We start from the raw sequence: 18314 nt of genomic DNA, 5'->3' as shown, positions 1-18314 counted from the left end.
GGAGAGAAAGACCGACCCTGTTTTTCACGTGGCCTTTGGTCAGGATAATCTCATTTGTAATGATTTATAATGAAATGCCCATCTTCCTTAGTTCTCCTGTTAGCAGCAGCTGGTATTGGTGGCTTCTTTCATTCTCTCTTTCCTCAGATTTTGCACTGAAATGTGAACAGCTCTAAAATCACTGCCTTACTCCCTCCGTTACTAATCTCAGGCTTCAATTGAACTTGAGTTGCACAGGACGAAAATTTTGCCTATTTTTATCTCTTCTCCTTTATCCTTACACAGACTGATTCCTGGCTGTTTTTTCTGACAAGAAGTAAACTCCTCCCAAATCACTATCTTCATCCAGTCACCCATGCTGTAATATATTCATTCTTTCCCTCTGTCTTGCACAATAGCTACATCTACATTTTAACAGTCAGGTTTTTGGTAGAACACTAGACCAAACACTGCATGCAGTTGAGATGGGCTGAAGAAACACACCTTATATGCAAAACCAATAATTTATTGTTAGCATTACTAAAGTGTTAGCTCTCCAAACAAATAGTTATAATTAGACCAGGTCCAGTACTAACAGTTCTAGTCCAAATTACTCAATTATTGCAGCTCATTCCCAATAATGCTGTAGTTGAAAATGATAAAGGCAACCTTTCTAGTGCCTACACCTTTTCTTGGTATTACGCTGATCCTTCCAATGCTCCTATGAATCCTAAGGCTGAGGGAGGAGTGGTGTTGCAGTGCATTGAGAGAGTTTAAAGCCCTTCCCTGGAGGGTTATGGTGCTGAAGTTGATAGTTTCCTCCTGCTTTGGCTTCATCAGAGTAGCTGTTTTAATTGCATTGGCTACAGGCTGTATTTGGTACATTTTCAGCTTTTCATTCTGTCCTGCTCTTCAGCTCTTGATCCTAATGTATTCTCCCTTAACTCCTTGATCCTGTTCTCGGCCTCTAGACTGAACGCCCACGTGCCTTGCATCTTAATCTTTTCTTCAGCTGAGCAAAAGACAAGAACTGACTCTTTTTGCTGTGCTTTGCTATTTTAAACTGTTTTTTCAGCATTGGCGAGTTTCCCTTCAAAATCTCCTAGTTTCCATGGGTTCGGTCCCCACCAACTATTATTCTCACTCATTTTTCCTGCTATGAGCTGGTAAGACAAAGGTTGCAAGGCTTTCAGTTCATCGCTTCTATTTCTCCTTATTACTGTCTTGGTCACTACCCGGGGGGTATTTAGTGACCCCCTTGTCACGTAGGTTGCTTTGATAGCTGAAGCTTTGTCACAGCCAAATCAGGGGAGTAGTGACATAAGGAGTTTTTATTTTCTCTCCTCTGGCGATCCTCAGTGGTCTAGGCTGTTAACACTGAGCTTCAGCCAGACCGGAGGAGTGAGAACCCCTCAGGTGGTCAGGGATCCTTGAGAGCTTGGGCTGGCAAAGCCGAGTCACGACCAGATCGTGAGAACAAGGAGAAATGGGAATGGGAGCAGTGGAGGTAAAACAACGGGCCAGAGGACTGAAATGAAGTAATGCTGTTGGAAGAGCAGAGTGCTCAGGTCTGGTTTTACCTAGTTAATTGCTTTGCAACAAAGATCGGCTCTCTGTTAATGCAAATCGTCACAGCTGGATGCAGGATGGGAGCGAGTGTATAATGGCAGCTGGTTTTGCCCTGCAGCCTTTATTACAAAGACCTCATTCTTGCCTATGTGAGGCCCATTGAGATCCTGAGTATGGCAAGTGCAGGAGAACCAACCACTATTGACAAACAGCAGCTTGTAATGTAGCCCATAATGTCTAGCAGGACACTAAACCTTTCACTGCTTCGAGTTGGGTGATTCAAATGGCCTTCAGGATGTCTTATCTTGGGTTGAATCATTGCTGAGGGAAAAGAAACAAAGTCACCGATTTTATACCAGAAGAAACTTTGAGCATATTCCCAAGGTGTGTTATACAATATCTGTTGTAAAGTCCGTTAATAAGGTGTTGATACCCCTTTCAGCTTTTGGACCTGCTGAAATGAGAGGAGACATAAGGGTCACAAAGAAGCGCAGAGTTTTTCAGACTCTGGTGCTTTCTGACTATTGTTAAAAATCCCTTAAAGCAAGTATTCAAGGGTTTAACTTGCATTGGAAGAAAGTTAGGTTTTTTTAAAAAACGTGGTATACAGGAAAAAGAAAACTAACCAGTCTCCCCTGCTATGTTCATGATGAAAAAATCAATTTGGAAATATCACTTCAGTATAGGACAATTATTTTTTGCACAATGGATAATCAGCATATAGAAATCATTACTGCACCAACTTGAATATAATGGTTAAATTTAAAAAGAAGATGCTAAATATTATTCATTAATATCTTTCTTTTATGGTTGTTTGTGAGATGATCAGCAGTCAACACACAAGGAATTTTTTATTTTTTTGTTGAGATCAGGAGAGAACCTTTTCCTTCATGGATGGCAGTGCAAATATGCATGAGATGCTTTACTTGAGCCCTTAGTTTTGGATAAAGGGAAGAAAAGAAAAAAGATGTCTGATCCAGTGTTTTGCAGGTGTAACTATACCTGGAAAGACTTGCTGTAGTGACTGGGTGATGCTTAGAAGAAGGAGGGATGCAGTCTAGTGCTTCTTGTTTTTTATGGTTGCATTCAACAGAATTGTTGTAACTAGGTCAGATTTGAAGGCATGAGCAAAAATAAAGCAAGGAAATTTGGAATCAGTGCTGAGAGTTCAGAAAGAAGATTTTGCTGCCAGAAAAACAAGCTAACTGCTCTCGCAGCTCCAAGCCTCCAGGCCAGGTGAGAGCTGAATGCGGAGAAAGACATGTTAACATGGATGAAGTCCCGCAGGGATGGGTCTGTCCCTTTAGTTTAGCATAATTCACTCTTCTATTGTTATTCAGCAGCAGCCAAATGTAGCCACGGGAACAAAAGACGCCACGGGAGCGGCGGCTTTAAGGGGGAAGTGGGACAGATAGAAGAGAGGGAAAGATTTGCTGGGAGGAGGAAAAAGAGAAACAAAGCCAAGCAAAAAAGGTGAGGCATCCTCAGCCCGGAAGCGAGAAGCAGGTTGTAAAACTGGCCTAAAGAGAAGATGCTCAGGAATGAGCTGAGAAGGATCAGTGACCTTAACAGGACACTTTTATAATCACGGATGACAAGACTGGGACCTGCAAGAGGAACTGAAATCTGCCCCAGCATCTTCCTTCCTTGCACCTCAGCATCTATTCATTGTTCCTCTATCGCTGGCCTGGCTACCTTGGCCTCTTCTGCTTTCCCTATGCTTGGTTCACTCTTAAATGGGTGAATTATAACATTTTCCAGGCTGGGTCTTCCCCTGGCGCATGACACTGACAACCTAATCTCTGTCCTATTCAACTAGGAAGCAATTTAGGACCGGCTACTTGCTCTTCTGATCTTTCTCTGTGTTGTCTTCAAACACGGTAGGCACCTCTCTAAGCTGGTTTTCTCACCTCCCCTGTGCAGGGTTTTGCTTTTGCTCTTGTTGAACTTCTTCATGTTCTTGTTGGCCTGTTCCTCCAGCTTCCTGAGGACCCTCTGAATAAGCACCCTTCCCTGCCCTCCAGTGTATCAGCTGCTTCCGCCACTTGATATAGGCAGCAAATCTGATCAAGGTGCATTTTCCTTGTCATAAGTGAAGGGATTGAATAGTGCTGGCGCCAGTATTGACCCCTTGAGGAATGCCACTTACATCCCCTTGACTGCCTCAGCTTCAAACTACTTTTTGAGCAAGCCAAATGAAGCAAACCAAAAGGGACAGGGTCTGTAGGGTGCTGCCAGATCCGCTTCTTCCTGCGCTGGAGGGCTCATGGCTGTGGCATCAGTACGTTACAGCCTGCCGTGCATCACACCGGGAAGTTGCAAGGCGGGCAGCGGGGGGCTCCAGATTTACTTGTCTTCTGTGGCTGCCGGAGTCCAGCCCCGAGGCTGCGGTGATACGGGCTCTGCGCGTGTAAACCCCAGGGCGGGTGAAGAGGAGCGCGGGGGGCAGCCGAGCGCCTGCAGGCAGCCGAGCGCCAGCCCCGACGGCGGCGGCGCCCGCGGGGGCCGGGCCGGCAGCGCGCCCGCGGCGAGGGGGCGGGCGCCGGGCGAGCGGCTCCCAATGGGCGCAGCGGGCTCTGGGAGAGGCGGGGCCTGCGGGCGCAGGGAGCCAATGGGAGGCGGGCTAGCGGAACGGCTTGTCAATGAAGATGGCGGAGCGGGGTCGGCGGCAGCACTCAGCCATGGAGGGCTCCGGCCTGCGGCGCTTCACCTGGGCGGAGGTCGGGCTGCGCACGGGCCGGGGGCCGCCGCCGCAGGAGCGCTGGCTGGTGATCGACAGGAAGGTGTACGACATCAGCCACTTCTGCCGGCGCCACCCGGGCGGCTCCCGCGTCATCAGCCACTACGCCGGGCAGGACGCCACGGTGAGGGGCGGCGACGTCGGGAGTGGTGGGGCACGGAGTTTAGGAAGGTGACTCGGGATCGGAAAGCGGAGAGGGAGGGCAGGTTATGTTTGGAGACAAGGCGTTGTTTAATGAACAAAAAGTAGACATGCTCAGCTACAGCAGTTTTAGTTCATGTATGCAAAGATACCTGCTGAATGCAAGTTGATTCTGGGGCTACCCAGCTGTAGTAGTTCTAGTTCACGTATGCAAAAGTATCTACTGAGTGCAAGTTAATTCTGGGACTGTGTCCTGGCTGATTGCTTTCAGGAGGTAACTTTTATTTATTTATTTTTTTTTTGAAGGAGTAACTGAAATGTGTTCAGATGCGGTGTCTGTAATGGCTTGTAAATCTAGGGAAAAGCAATCGTCTTTGCACACGGGTGGTGAGTAAGAACACTCACAGACTTGTACATGCCTGGTTTGAACTGGTCTTGCCAGATCTGAACACTGTTATCTAAGGTTTGCATAGTTACGCCAGGACGCACACGGAGTTATTGTTGGCAAGTACACGAACACAATCATCGTCCTCTAACTTTAAAATTCCTGCAGAATGTTTCTGAGAGATGATGCTAGTGTGAAATATTACTAAAGTCATGTTTAGATCTTAAAAAAAAAATAAGTCAGTCCTGTCTGAAAACCCTTAAGTAAAGTAAACTTAAGTAAACTTAAGCAAACATTATTAGAATTGCAAGCAGGAGCGTAGAGTGATGTTGTTGGTTTCCTTCCTTTGGCTGCTTGGGTTTTTCACAGTCAGAAATGCTTGCATTTTTCCGAATTTAGTACTTGGACTCAAGAGTGTGGGATTTGAAACTCCAGGGTGTTCTGACATCAATTTAATGTCGTCCCTTTTAATGTTAGTCGCTGGCCAGAAAGAGGATGGAAATTGGGACCTGGTGCTTTCCTTTAGCTCATAATATGCATATAGTGGAAAGCCCAAGATCATACGTGTATGTACACATCCTTCACAAGGTCCTGATAAGCACATATGTTTTGTAAGCCCTGTTGCCACTGTTTGATCAGAAATGGGTTGGTCATAGGGGCCGCTGGTATGTAGGGGTGGATGTTAGCACTTAGATGATCGGATTGCAACCAGCTGCATTCTGCAGGCGTTAGGATCTGCATCACTGTTTGGAGTAGAATTGAACCGAGACAAGTAAATTCCAGCGTTTTGCACAGTTTTGTCCAGTAAATGAAAAGAACCGGGATCCTAAAAAAATAAAAAATAAAAAAAAATAAAATAAGGCAGAAAGATGGGAAGTAAAGAAAGAGCATCCTTCCTCTGCGCTTGCTGAGTGCCACTACAGCGTTTGTATTTTCTAGAAGGTGCAGCAGGATGTCCCTCAAGCTCCTGTCGAGACTGTGCTGCCAGATTTTACAGCCACTATTGTAATGATTGGTCCAAACTTGTGGTACCATCCGCCGATGCTCTGCCCACATACTCCTCCCACTTTCCCATATACTCTTCCTGCTTTTTTTTTCCCACTTCCAATAAGAAAACGCAAACTTAAATCCCCCTCTCCTCTTCCTTCCTGTATTCAGATAACTCCGAGCAGAGATGAGGCTAGATCTGCTGAAGGCGACTAAGCCGGAGCTTGCTGGATCAACTGTTTTTTAAACCTATTTCTTGTCAAGAGGTCTTTTAAAGGGACAGTTCATTTGAAAAGCTTGTAAAGATGAGCCGGTCCTTGCAGGGCCAAACAGCACCTACTGCAGGAAGCTTACTGAACTGGTGCAGTGGCAGCTCTTAGTGCAGAAAAAAAGAAAAAGTGCCCTGAAGCCGAGGGAGATTGTGAAGCATATGCTAGGGTGGATACCAGCAGAGAAATAAGCAGAAGGAGATAAATGGGAGACCAGTAGGAATTAGATGCCAAATTGCCCTGGGTGCTCAGGGAAGCTGGACTCAGTAGTGAGGTAGAATCTAAATACAGTGATAACAATCACTGCTGGTTATATATATATATATATATATATATATATATATATATATATATACATATAAAACCTGGCTGCCTTGGAGACTAGCATTTCATTTAGATGGTAAAAGGAACTGATTTCACTAACTGGGAGCTCTTGAATAGTAAAGAGGAAACATGGCATAATTATGGGACTCTTCAGGAGCGTGCAGTGGAAGCAGACAGAGGATAGGAGGCAACTAGCAAGAAACCAGAACTAAGCTGGGAAGATGGGGAAGGGTGAGGCGGCCGAGGAAACACCTTTGCAACAACCTGGGGCTCTTGAGAGGCTGGCATGGGTGAACTCCCACAAACTATTTCCTTCTCGCCCTGTTATTTGTCCCATTCAGCTAGCCAATTCAGTTTTGGTGCTATCGTTTTGTCCTTTCCCCTAGTCTGACTTTCACTGCAGGGTACAGGGCCTGAGAAGGGCTGGACTGAGGACAGATAGGATGGAAGCTTTAGAGGAAATAGAGACAGAAGAAAATGAGGTTGAGATGGTATATCTCGGGGAAAAGAAAAATTTCAGATTCAGAAGAGAGGAGCTAGTCCATGTTTCTTGGTGACCTGTACATAACAGCATCCAGCTAGAAAATGAAATAGAGAATTCAGCTGCAAATAATCTTTTATGGTGTGAAGAAAGCAGTAAGATCTGTAACCAAAAAAAAAAAAAAAAGGGTCTATCCAGCTCCACTAGTTGGATTACTTCCTGCTGAGTCCAGGATACCATGAAATATCTTCCCTTTGCTGCCACCTCAAAGTGCTGTTTTTCTCATCCTGATCCTACATCTGTATTTCAGGATCCTTTCATAGCATTTCATCTTGACAAAGCACTGGTCAGGAAGTATATGAGTCCACTACTGATTGGGGAACTAGCACCAGATCAACCCATCTTTGAGCCCAGCAAGAACGTAAGTGCCTTTAAAAACTTGGTATTTGGGTTGAAACTGTGCTACTTACTTCCCTTACTGGCAGCCTGAATTTCCTATATGTAAAATGATAGCTGTCATGGAATTACCTTGTCAGTCTGAAGCTTTGCCTTGACTTCATGTCATTGCTAGTTTGGGGTTTTTAGGGCCTCTTAGCCACCTTCTGTTTTACACCTCTCCCCATTTAGTGTGGGACCAGGGCACAGTAGAGGGTCTGTCCAGCATCACAGGCATGCAAGGGTAAATCAGACTGGCCAAGGATTTTCTTTCCAACAGCAGCATCCATCACCTGTGGGTGGGAGTCGAGAGGGTAAATGCAACCAGCTAAAGAAACTCTTCAGTGTCGCAAAGTTATTTGACTGCTTGGGGATCATAATATAGCTACTGTGCATTTGCCTCTGAATGACCCTCAGCTTTTCCCTCTTGCCACAGTAACCCCTTTAGAGGGGGAATTGAGCTTCTCATAGGGCTCCTGGGGCATTTTCAGACCAGCAAATATACAGCTCTGGGTCTCCCCACAGAAAAGGCTGGTGGAAGACTTCCGGGAACTCCGCGCAACTGTTGAGAAGATGGGGCTTCTCAACCCCAACCACACGTTTTTCATCTTGCATCTCTGTCACATCCTGCTGCTGGATGTTGCAGCCTGGCTCACCATCTGGTATTTTGGATCATCCATAGTGCCTTTCCTCTTCTCTGCAGTACTTCTAGGCACCGTTCAGGTGAGCAGCTAGGCAGCAAAAGCGGTAAAAACAAGCCCCAGAAACGCCTAAAGCTGGTCCTTTGAGATTTAGGTTCGTATTACCATAAACACAGAGGAAGTGTTGATCCTTTTGGGCTCCCCATGATTCTGCTCCTCCCCTGGGTTCCACCAAAGGGGTAAAATTACAGTACCAGGATGCGCTTTCTAGCGGAGCGGGCTCAAAACTAGTTGTTGCTTTCCGTCGTCCTGCTTACTCTCAGCCTTCTTCACATACTGGAAACCATGCTGTGCTTCCCAGATCTCTAAGGCACTGTGTTCCCATGGGAACATACGGTGACTTAGAGGGCACAGAAGCTCTGAAAGCCCCAGCGTTTTCTCCTGCCATCCCCCTGGAATTACAAGTACTTCGAGGAGGCAAGCCGCTCCTTAAAGGATACTTTGTTGCAGATTTCAGCTCAATTTGTAAGAGAATAAATGCTCTGTTTCTTAGCACCCTGACCTTTTTTTTTTTTTTTCTTTCTTTTTTCCTTCCCCATGAAAACAACTATCGGGGGCTAATGGTCTTTAGACTGAGTTTGGACTTCATTCGTATAACTTGGATATGTTTTTTGGATCGGGTAGTAGTGGAAATAATTCTCTGCAACAGCAGAATGTGCTCTTGCTAGCTGGGGGTATGCTGTGAGTGTAGAGTGGGAAGGGTTAGCGTAGAGAGGAGGGACATCTTTTCAGATGCAAAGACTCCTGACTCTTCTTTTTCTCCCCAACAGCATTTTTTTTTCTTTCCTTCTAGGCCCAGGCTGGCTGGCTCCAGCATGATTTTGGACACCTTTCAGTCTTTAGCACGTCTAAATGGAACCACTGGGTTCACAAGTTTGTGATTGGCCATCTGAAGGTGAGCATTAAGCGCTGAGAGTGGTTGCCAGAGACCAGCGAGGGAGACTTTGCAGTCCAAAACTGCCTCAGCAGAAGAAGGAAGGGAAAGCAGTGGAGCTGCTAGGGAGGGACGACTAAGGGCATGAGACCTGACTTCTTTTGGTCACTCTGTTCTCATCCATTCTTGCAGGGAGCACCAGCCAGCTGGTGGAATCACCTCCACTTCCAACACCACGCTAAACCCAACTGCTTCCGAAAGGACCCTGACATTAACATGCACCCCTTACTTTTTGCCTTGGGAAAAATACTTTCTGTAGAGGTGAGTCCTAGTGAAGTCTGGGGAGGTTACAGCATGAAGATTAAAATTCAGAAAGTTTCAGAGAATTGGGAGACTAATGACCAGGTAGTTTGGTCAGTATTTCAGTAATTTTGAGAAAGTGCTGCTTGACATTAATGCCCTTTGCAAAAAAAGAAGAAACAAGATCCTGATGCATCACTAGCTTCCATATGCTTAATCTTACAACAGGTTTTTATGTTTTCTTGCCCTGAAAGGATCTTGCTATGGATTGAAATTTTCCAAGGTTACTCTGAAGGTTTAAAAAAAAAGAAAAAACAAACTATTTCTGTAAAAGCTAGAAGTACCTCTAGAGAATGGCTTTTGTATTATAATAAACACTGCTTGAGTTGGCCTGCTATTTTATATAATGCTGTTTTACCTTCCACTAGACCCTAATATTCCTTAGTAATACTTCTGAGATTTTTATATTCTTAAATTTTCAATAAAATTTATTTTTGCTATGTTATAAAATAAGAATGAAAGATTTGTCACAGTTACACATTCATATACCTCTGATAAGAGGCTTGCAGTTAGATGAAAATACGAGTGCAAGTTATTCTCTTTGGGATCAGCTTGACTAATTGTAGTATTTCAAGAAGCGAAGCAGCAGATAACAACAAGAACTATATGGAACTCTTACATTTACTGATCAAAACAAGCTATTTCAGTGGTAGCAGTCTCTGAGTGGGTGTCAGACCAGGTCCCATCTGGACTCCAACTCTATTTCTGGTACAACTCCTCTGAAATCAATTGAACGGCTTTAGCACATGCTGGTTCTTTCCGAAAAATAGTAATATGAGTGCATATTGCCACTTGGCTTAAATACTGTGATCTGCATTGAAATTAAAGATCTGAAAGCATGATGTGCAACATGTTTTAACTCTTGGCTTTGCATTATGTGGATAAATACTTCAGGCATATGCTTAACTTCAGATGAACCCTCATATGCCTTAAGCACATTAAAGCCAACACAGTGACTTTCATACTTGACAGTAGAGAGTTGTAAAAATGCTTTCAGAATCAAAACCTAGCCCTCTTATTTTCATGATGGTCCTTTTTTCCTGGCCATATCCATCTCTTCCTGCCCTTTCCCTCGTACCCATTCTCATATTCCCATGCCTGCTGATCCAGCTTGAAAGTGATTATCTTTTTTTTTTTTTTTTTTTTTTGGTAGGGTTAATTTTAAGTCAGACTCAGCTTATCCTGTGACCACATGATCACTAAAAGCAGCACAAAGGAAGGGGCAGAATCATGTGGTTTGTGGTAACAACTCCCCAAATGTTAAGAAGAGGAGTGCTATTTGGAATTGGCTCGGCCAGGTTCAGGGACGTGATGGAGTTCCTCAAGGAAGGCAGCGACGTGGTCTCTTAAGCTTATACAGTGAACACTGAAAAATCAGCAGTCTCAGAGATAGGATAATCCGTTCACCCCTGTTCCTGTGGATAGAGTTTAATGTCTAGATGTTCATCTCTCTGCTTTGGAGACTAACTGCAAATAGGTGGGAGTTCTAGACATCATCATCTTTATTAATAGTACAGGTTTTTTTGTTTCTGTAGCTTTACACTGGCAGCAAACTGTTCTCAGTACCTGCTTGATTATTTTTATTGTTATTTGCAAAACAAGGTCAAAAATTATTGTCTTGCTCATTTTAATGGGATATTTTCAGGTTTTGAAATTGGCCGTTGATGTTTGCTTGGAAATCTTCCTTTTTGGAAATTTTCTGTTTTGAACTCACTATGGGAAGCCCAGCTAGTTTTACTTCGTGTACAGAGAATATCTCTGGGAGTGGACGTGGCTTTGTGAAAAGTGCATCCAAGACACCTCCAATCCTGCACTCTGTTCCTCTGATTTATTTTGGAGTTACTCTACTGACTAGTCATGAGAACAAAATTAAGCTGAAGTTTCAGCCTCCTACTTCTGTCTGCATAAGAGATAAGAATCCTTTTGTTAGAAGAGCTAACAAGGAATTTATGCTTAGTGCTGCCATGCAGGTCAAGGTAGAAAGAGCTTGCTGGATTAGAGTGACCTATGGGGTGAAATGGTTTTGATAAGGTTTGTATTAATTTTGCAGTCTAAATGTTTCAGTACAAAAAGATGACTAAAAATGAAAAACCTAAGCTCAGAATTACAATTTCTGACAGGTGGCATAGAGTGAATGGGTACATGTAAATATGTGTTAACAGCCTTAATATTAAGCTAATGAGTAAAACAGAAAAATCAACGCTTTATAAGTAATGGAGGAGCAAGGCAGACAAGCTAGGGAAAGGAATCATAAAGAAGAGGGAAGATGAAGGAGGATAACAAGATGAGCAGAAGTTGCAGGTGACTTTTTTTTGCTTGACTTCTCTCTTGGTGGCATGAGGACAGACCTCTGTGTAGGACCCCTGATCCATGAAAATGAGGTTTAGCTAGTGCCAGCTATAGATTGGCTGTAAAAAGCTTTTGTAGAGTGTGGCAAAACTTTCCTGTCACACGAACTCCAGTATCGTGGTTTGGGTGGGCTCCATGCCTTTGGTCAGAACCCTAGTGAGGTGCTGACGTTCACAGTCTACTGACTGGAATGCGTTAATCCCAGCAGCACATAGGAAATTGGTCATGCAAGTGAATGATCATGTGTTGGCCTCTTATACATCCACCAGATATCACTGTGTCCCCTCTGGTATTTGTGGCTTTTACCAGCTCTTCAGCTTCGTAGTAACATTGGCATAGTAGTAATAAATGATATGCCTTTGGCAATGAGGCTTTTGTGTCTTCTGTAGGAGAAAAGCTTCCAGTGCGATTTGCTATTATTTGTGGTGCAACGGACTACACAGCGTATTGTGCATCCAAGGCAGAGTAAGGAGGTTCTCCTTAGGAAAATTATCATAGAAGTCACTGAGGGAAGTTCCAGGGAACGATGAAGCCAATGGCATGATGGATGCTGGCATGATTTGCTAGGACATGTCTTTCAAAGGTTAGGAGGTGTCCAAGTATGCATTTCTTTGACAGAGTAGGTAGGAGTGAATGTGTGGGTCTTTTATCTCTCTTTGTGGCCTGAGTGACTTGCTTATTTTAACAGCTTGGTGTAAAGAAGAAGAAATTCATGCCTTACAACCACCAGCACAAGTACTTCTTCATCAGTGAGTAACTCTACCCTTGTGTGGTTCTGTGAACAGCATTTGCTCAACTTTCTCCTTCTCCAGTTCATCTCACTTTGATGATTAATGTCTCTACAATCTCTTTTTCCACTCTAGTTGGTCCTCCAGCTCTGTTGCCTCTTTATTTCCAGTGGTACATATTCTACTTTGTGGTACAGCGGAAACAGTGGGTGGTAAGTGAGCTCCCTTTTGCCAATGGTGACTTTTCATAGATTTATGGAGATGTGTCAGTGCAGGAAATGGAGCATTATTGGGAGAAACTTGGAGATTTGTAGCTGGTCACTGCTTCTCTTTCTGACAAGGAGAGTGGGTATATAATCTGGGAAATATTGCTTGCTGTGGGAGAGAGGATACCTTCCACTCAGCACTTCTCCTCTGAAAAAGGTGTATTCACAGTTGGTAACAAAAGATGTTCTCTGATGTTTTGCCTCAGTGCAGGGGTGGTGAGTGTGTGTGAGTGTCTGGAAGTTTTCCTTCTTTTACAGAGTTGATGTTGATGCAGAATTTGTGCTTCAGATAACGCCAGAGTCTAGTTTAAGGTAGAAGTGACCACTCTTTTTTGTTTCTGCAAACAATAAGAGAAAAACTTATGGTCATGGGAAAATGGGAAAAGTAGAAATCAGGGGGATTTGGAGCAGGATTCAATGCCCCTTCATCTTGGAAAATGATTTATTAAAAGTCAAGTAGCTTTCTTTCTGAGCTGGTGGAATTGTAAGGTCCCATTTTTCATAGTCCTTCACTCCAACATTAAGTGATCTCACCTGCAGATTCTCACCATACAATTCCTTGCAAAAGCCTGTTCTCCCCCATAGCAAAGGTCTTGCCCCATCTACCTGCCATGAGAGAGCTCTCTTTCATTGCCCCTTTATGCTCTTGGGCCTCTTTTGGTAGAGGCTAGAACCAACCTCTGCAGCAGTTCAGTGTGAAGTGGAGCAAGGGGAGATGTAGTGGACTTTCAGAGTTGTTAGGAAGAGAGTTTGCTTGGGGAAAATACAGAATCTTGAGGAACAATGTGGTTTCTAGAGACTTCAGGAGGAATGCACAAAAGAGAAATCTCTTCTCTTGAGATGTTGGGGGGGTTAGAGACCAGGCACTTAAACTATTCTATTCTTGTCTGGGAATAGAGATAGCCAGGAGAAAATGATCATGAAGAAAATAAGAGAGCACAAGAAATATAAAGAGGAGCAAAGAGGATGAGATGGAGATAAGTTAGAGCACTTCATCCCTTTCACTAGCTAGGTTTCTGCTTTCTGCATTGCTTTCTTTCTCTTTAGAATCAGACAAAACATGGTGCTTCAAATTATGTCCTTTCTAGTGTTTGACCTAAGTTGGGCTCATAAGACGCAGGATGACTTGAGTGCACAGGGATGTCTGGGGAGTGTGTCAGATTGCACGTGATGGGGTTGGGGAGGAAAATCTACCAAAAAATGATATTATGGGAGATTTTAAAGGGAGTCCACATAGAGAGGATGGTAAATTTGGGAGCCACTAATTCTTCTTGATTGAGTCTTATCTGTTCCCTACATTATAGGACCTGGCCTGGATGCTGACCTTTTATGTCCGATTCTTTCTCACCTACTTGCCCTTACTGGAGATGAAAGGTATCCTGGGGCTTTTTCTGTTAGTCAGGTATCATTCAAATTATAATTCCTCCAGTTCCTCTACCTATTTCTCATTGATCCTTCATGTCAACTCTTCTGCAGCCTCCTGGTTATCCTTCCCATCTGCTCCCTATTCTTCTGTCCCATTATGCTCATTATGTGGCAAGACAGAGGTTGTTCTCTGTCAGGCTTGTGTCTTTAGAAGGTAAAAAGTGTCTGTGTAGAATGTAGAAGGTCTGTGTAAGTCTGATATGTTGGTCAAATGTTTGGGGTTTCTGGTGTTCATTTTATCAAGAGACAATTAGCTTGGATGAGTATTTTGTACTGACTTGTTATGGCGTAGGTGTAAGGTCAGTGATGGTTTTGCGTGTGTTTGTTTGCACAGGTTCATAGAGAGTAACTGGTTTGTCTGGGTTACACAAATGAATCACATCCCGATGCACATTGATTATGATAAGAATGTGGACTGGTTCTCTACCCAGGTAAGACCCTCCTCTTTCAAAAGAGCTGTGACTCTGAGTGGGAGGAGTTGTAGATCAGGGTACATAATGCCCAAGACAGCTGATCACAGAAATGATGGGGATTGAGAGTGGAAAACATAAGCAGCTTGTCCTCACTCTGAAATTACTGATTAGTGCAAAGAAAGCAGGTGCAGGAGTAAGATGGAAGCCTCAAATGCTGAACAAAAGTGCCTCATTGAAAAGAACTGGAGATGTTGCAATGCTCTTCAGATAAAGATCTTCCCATGCATGAAGGATGCATCTCTCCTGTGCTCTCTTTCATGCTTTCTCTCATTTTGCTTCTGAAGCCACTGCTCAGCTTTTTAAGTGAGAAGTATGAGGGTATCTGCACAGAGGAAAGACTCTCATGGTTGTTATGACATATCTTACTGGGGAAGTCAGATTTGTTCTCCTAAACTGTGTCCCTACTGATCATGCATTGCAGCATGGCCTTCTTGTATTGACTGGATCCTGTAACTCTTGGAGTTGCTGTATTCAATCAGAAGGCAGGTGATCAGAGGGCAGGTGATGATAAGGAACTGGTACTTGTTTACCATCATGTCCAACAAGTGCAAGGGAAGGGGCATTCCTAGAAAAACACTTAAGTGCTATCTGTTTTTTCCCCTCAGCTCCAGGCAACCTGTAATGTTCATCACTCCTTATTCAATGATTGGTTTAGTGGACACCTGAACTTCCAAATCGAACACCAGTGAGTTGAAGCATGGGATGGGGAAGCAAAGGGAATTTCAAGGAGTGCTAGTTAATCTAGGCCTGGAGAGCCTACAAGGTCCCCATCTCTCTGTCAACTAATACAAGGACAAAGGAAAATGTGGGTAAACTGTGTGCTTTTTGTATGGGAATGGAGTGGGAACCCCAAGTGATGGGGCAGAAACTTTCTGGAGCACTGGTGAGCACCAACACCACTTCAGATGTAAATAGCATGGCATGAGAGTGAGTGAGAATTACACAGCCTTCCAGTTAGTACCAGTGTTGAGTGAAGTGAGGTGGAAGGGACCGCTACACAGCACTGATGGCTGTAGTCACCAGGGGAGGTTGAGACACTTCTAGGTTTTAGGCACAGAAGAGGGGCAGGAATTCTGTGGGATGATGACTGATGCCATTGATACCTCCTTATTCTTTTTCCACAGCCTTTTTCCCACAATGCCTCGACACAACTACTGGAAGGTGGCCCCCCTCGTGAAATCCCTGTGTGCCAAACATGGCATTGAGTACCAGTGCAAACCGTTGCTCACCGCCTTTGCAGACATTGTGCAGTAAGTATCAATCCACAGTGTTCCCTAGGTGCAGGGCTATCTGGTATCACAGAGTGAACAAGCAATGGACTTCAGAAGGGGAGAGGCAGCTAGCTTGATTCACAGATGAATTCTGTGAATGGCTGTAGATAGCATAGATGACTATGGAAAGGGTTTGGAAAACTGTTCAGCCATAGTACTGGTTTCAGTAACAGCAGGCAGAAGGTGTCAGCAAGAATGACCTAATGGGGAGCTCCTTTTCATCAGCTCTGCTTTCTGTCCATGGGATATTAGGTCTGGTGCCTTTCTCTATGAGTAAGCTCCAGGGAAAGAGGTGTTTTCATAAAGAAAAGCCTCAACTTTCAGCTGTTCTTTCTTTTTCCTTCCTTTCTTCTCTCCCCTCCCACAGACTTTTCTTATTCCCTTGAAAAGTCATGTGGTCCTGCTTGAGTTGTTTGCTTTAGCCTGCCAGTCTGTTTTGTGTAGGCCCAGGGATTTGTTCCTCCTTTGTCTTTCCAAGGAGCTGTAGTCTAAATCACCTGGTGTCTGAGGGCCTCTTTAGCTCAATCCGAACATGGCAGTTCTCCCCATGGGGCTGTATTTCCTAGAATTTAATCTCCTCCTCACCCCCAATATCTCATTATCTTGTTTCTAAGGAATTGTGCTTCTCTCTTTATGTCCTGGCAGCTCTCTGAAAGATTCGGGGGAACTCTGGCTTGATGCTTATCTACATAAATAAAAAGCAGTGGATCCTTACAGAGGAATTCCCCACCCTTGTTGCCTCCTGTGGTCATCACCAGGAAGAAACCTCACAGAGGAGGGAGAGCTGGCTAAGCCAGAGGTGGGGAGATGCCCCAGCTTAATTCCAGTGATGAATGTAATTAATTTGACTTTTTTTTTTCTTTTTTTCTTAATTCTTCTCATGCTTCTTTCATTCCTCTTCTCTGGTGCTGAGTTACATGGAAAAGTAGAATGGAGGAGGCTCCGCCAAGCTGGAAGCAGCTTTGGGACAGGAAACAGATACCTTTCTGTCTGCTGATATTTCATTTACTGAGTGTATAGGAGGAAAATCTCTTATTTAACATAGATTTTTGTGAGATAGCTATTATTATGAATGAACTAAGAAAGCTGAGACAGCGTGAGATCAGAGAACACAAGAGTTTTTGAGATGGGGAGGCAATAAGAAGAAATTGTGTAGGTGCTATGTTTCCAAATATCTATATGCAATTAACAAAGGCAATAGAAGTGCCCAAAGCGAGAGGGAGAGGGGAACATGAGAGCCCAAATGTATGTATATGGGTGAGGGGGAGGAGATGCAGGCGATAGTTCTGTAGAAATAAGTGTGACAAGAAGAAACCAAACTGGAAGAGACTCTTGCTGAGGTAGGGAACCAGGCAAATGCAGGTTACTCCCCTCCCTGGGCAAGTGGGTGTGACATGCTCAGTGGGAATGCCAATACCCTGCACATCTCTTTTACGGTGAAGGCCTCTGGGCTACTTGCAGATTTATAATTTCCCTGGGAGTCTCTGCAAGCAGTTTCCACAGCGCCAATACTTCTGAGTGCTGTTGAACCAATTACTGATAGTCAGAAGAGACAGAAACATGCGAAATCCCTACTCTGGATCCCTGTATGGATTACTGAGGAAGCAAAAGCGTCATCATTCTGTGGCTACCTGAAGCTTAATTCTTTTTGAATCTCTGTACTAATGAATGGTTTGTTAAGTGGAGAGGACTCGGGACTTTTGGCGCATGGAGCATGAGGTGTTCCTATCTGAGCTGAGAGCAAATTTAATTCATTTGTAGAAGTGTTAGGGTTTAGCATACTGTTTAAATGAATTTAACCTTTCAACCAGCAGAAGTCAGTGGGCTGCATTCCCATAGGCACACATCAGCCAGTGCATTGCTGGTCTATTCTCTGTTGGATGATGTGCCTTCAAAACACACCCCAAGAGGGCATGTACTGTGCCATCTATTGGAGTATTAGCCTTACTGCATTTCCTGGTGTCTTATTTGCTACACCAATGTTACAGATGCCAAACTGGACACAGCACTTAGCATAACACTGATGAAGATGTCTCCATCATCTTTTTGTTGTTAAGCCTTTAGCTTTTTTAACTGTGTTCTGGGACCAGTCCCATTTTCTACTGTCTCATGTCGATGAACAAGGTGGTGTTCTATCTGTTTTATGCTCTCTTCTTTACCCTGTCACTAACTGTGTTCAGTCGGTTTGTCTGACACAATGTACCTGATTCCAAGACTGAAGTAACGGGTGGCTTAGTCTTCAAAAGGGGTGGGTTGCTTTTCAGGAATATACAGTGCTTTCCCTCTCTGGTCAATGTCCGCAAGAGGACTGGCTTGTGAGGGAATGGAATACTCCTTCTCAGACCAAGACTGTTGTTAAGTACAGAATGAAATTTTAATGGAAATAATAAAACTATCATTATATCATGGGTACCTGTTCATAAAGACCATAAAGGAAATCAGTCTTAGTTACTCTTTTGGCTCCTTTTTCTTGTTCTGTTTCTTTTCCCTCTTATCATTAGAACTACTGATGGAGGAAAGTCTAATAATAAAATTCCTTACCTGACCAATTATTGCT

The 18314-nt window shown here is 43.9% G+C and overlaps 1 protein-coding gene across 11 annotated transcripts in view; it reads left to right on the top strand.

Moving 5' to 3' along the window:
* Nucleotides 1-18314, top strand: part of LOC106490045 (acyl-CoA (8-3)-desaturase) — a 50463-nt gene that overhangs the window by 25310 nt on the left and 6839 nt on the right. For 6 of the 11 annotated variants that reach the window (XM_067295874.1, XM_013949381.2, XM_067295873.1 and 3 more), the window contains 11 exons: nucleotides 7186-7296; nucleotides 7836-8033; nucleotides 8805-8906; nucleotides 9078-9206; nucleotides 12283-12343; nucleotides 12458-12534; nucleotides 13893-13990; nucleotides 14348-14444; nucleotides 15092-15171; nucleotides 15611-15736; nucleotides 16403-18309. In XM_067295874.1, the coding sequence (XP_067151975.1) occupies nucleotides 7234-7296; nucleotides 7836-8033; nucleotides 8805-8906; nucleotides 9078-9206; nucleotides 12283-12343; nucleotides 12458-12534; nucleotides 13893-13990; nucleotides 14348-14444; nucleotides 15092-15171; nucleotides 15611-15736; nucleotides 16403-16454 (1083 nt within the window). In that variant the 5' untranslated portion in view covers nucleotides 7186-7233 and the 3' untranslated portion in view covers nucleotides 16455-18309. Of the gene's footprint in view, nucleotides 1-4217; nucleotides 4413-4795; nucleotides 4817-7185; nucleotides 7297-7835; nucleotides 8034-8804; nucleotides 8907-9077; nucleotides 9207-12282; nucleotides 12344-12457; nucleotides 12535-13892; nucleotides 13991-14347; nucleotides 14445-15091; nucleotides 15172-15610; nucleotides 15737-16402; nucleotides 18310-18314 lie in introns of those variants that run through there. The other 5 variants (XR_001293532.2, XM_013949377.2, XM_067295878.1 and 2 more) reach the window with 5 other exon arrangements.

The sequence above is a fragment of the Apteryx mantelli genome, chromosome 4 (genome assembly GCF_036417845.1).
Source record: "Apteryx mantelli isolate bAptMan1 chromosome 4, bAptMan1.hap1, whole genome shotgun sequence".
NCBI classification, from domain to species: Eukaryota; Metazoa; Chordata; class Aves; order Apterygiformes; family Apterygidae; genus Apteryx; species Apteryx mantelli.
This window is presented reverse-complemented; position numbering and strand designations above follow the sequence as displayed.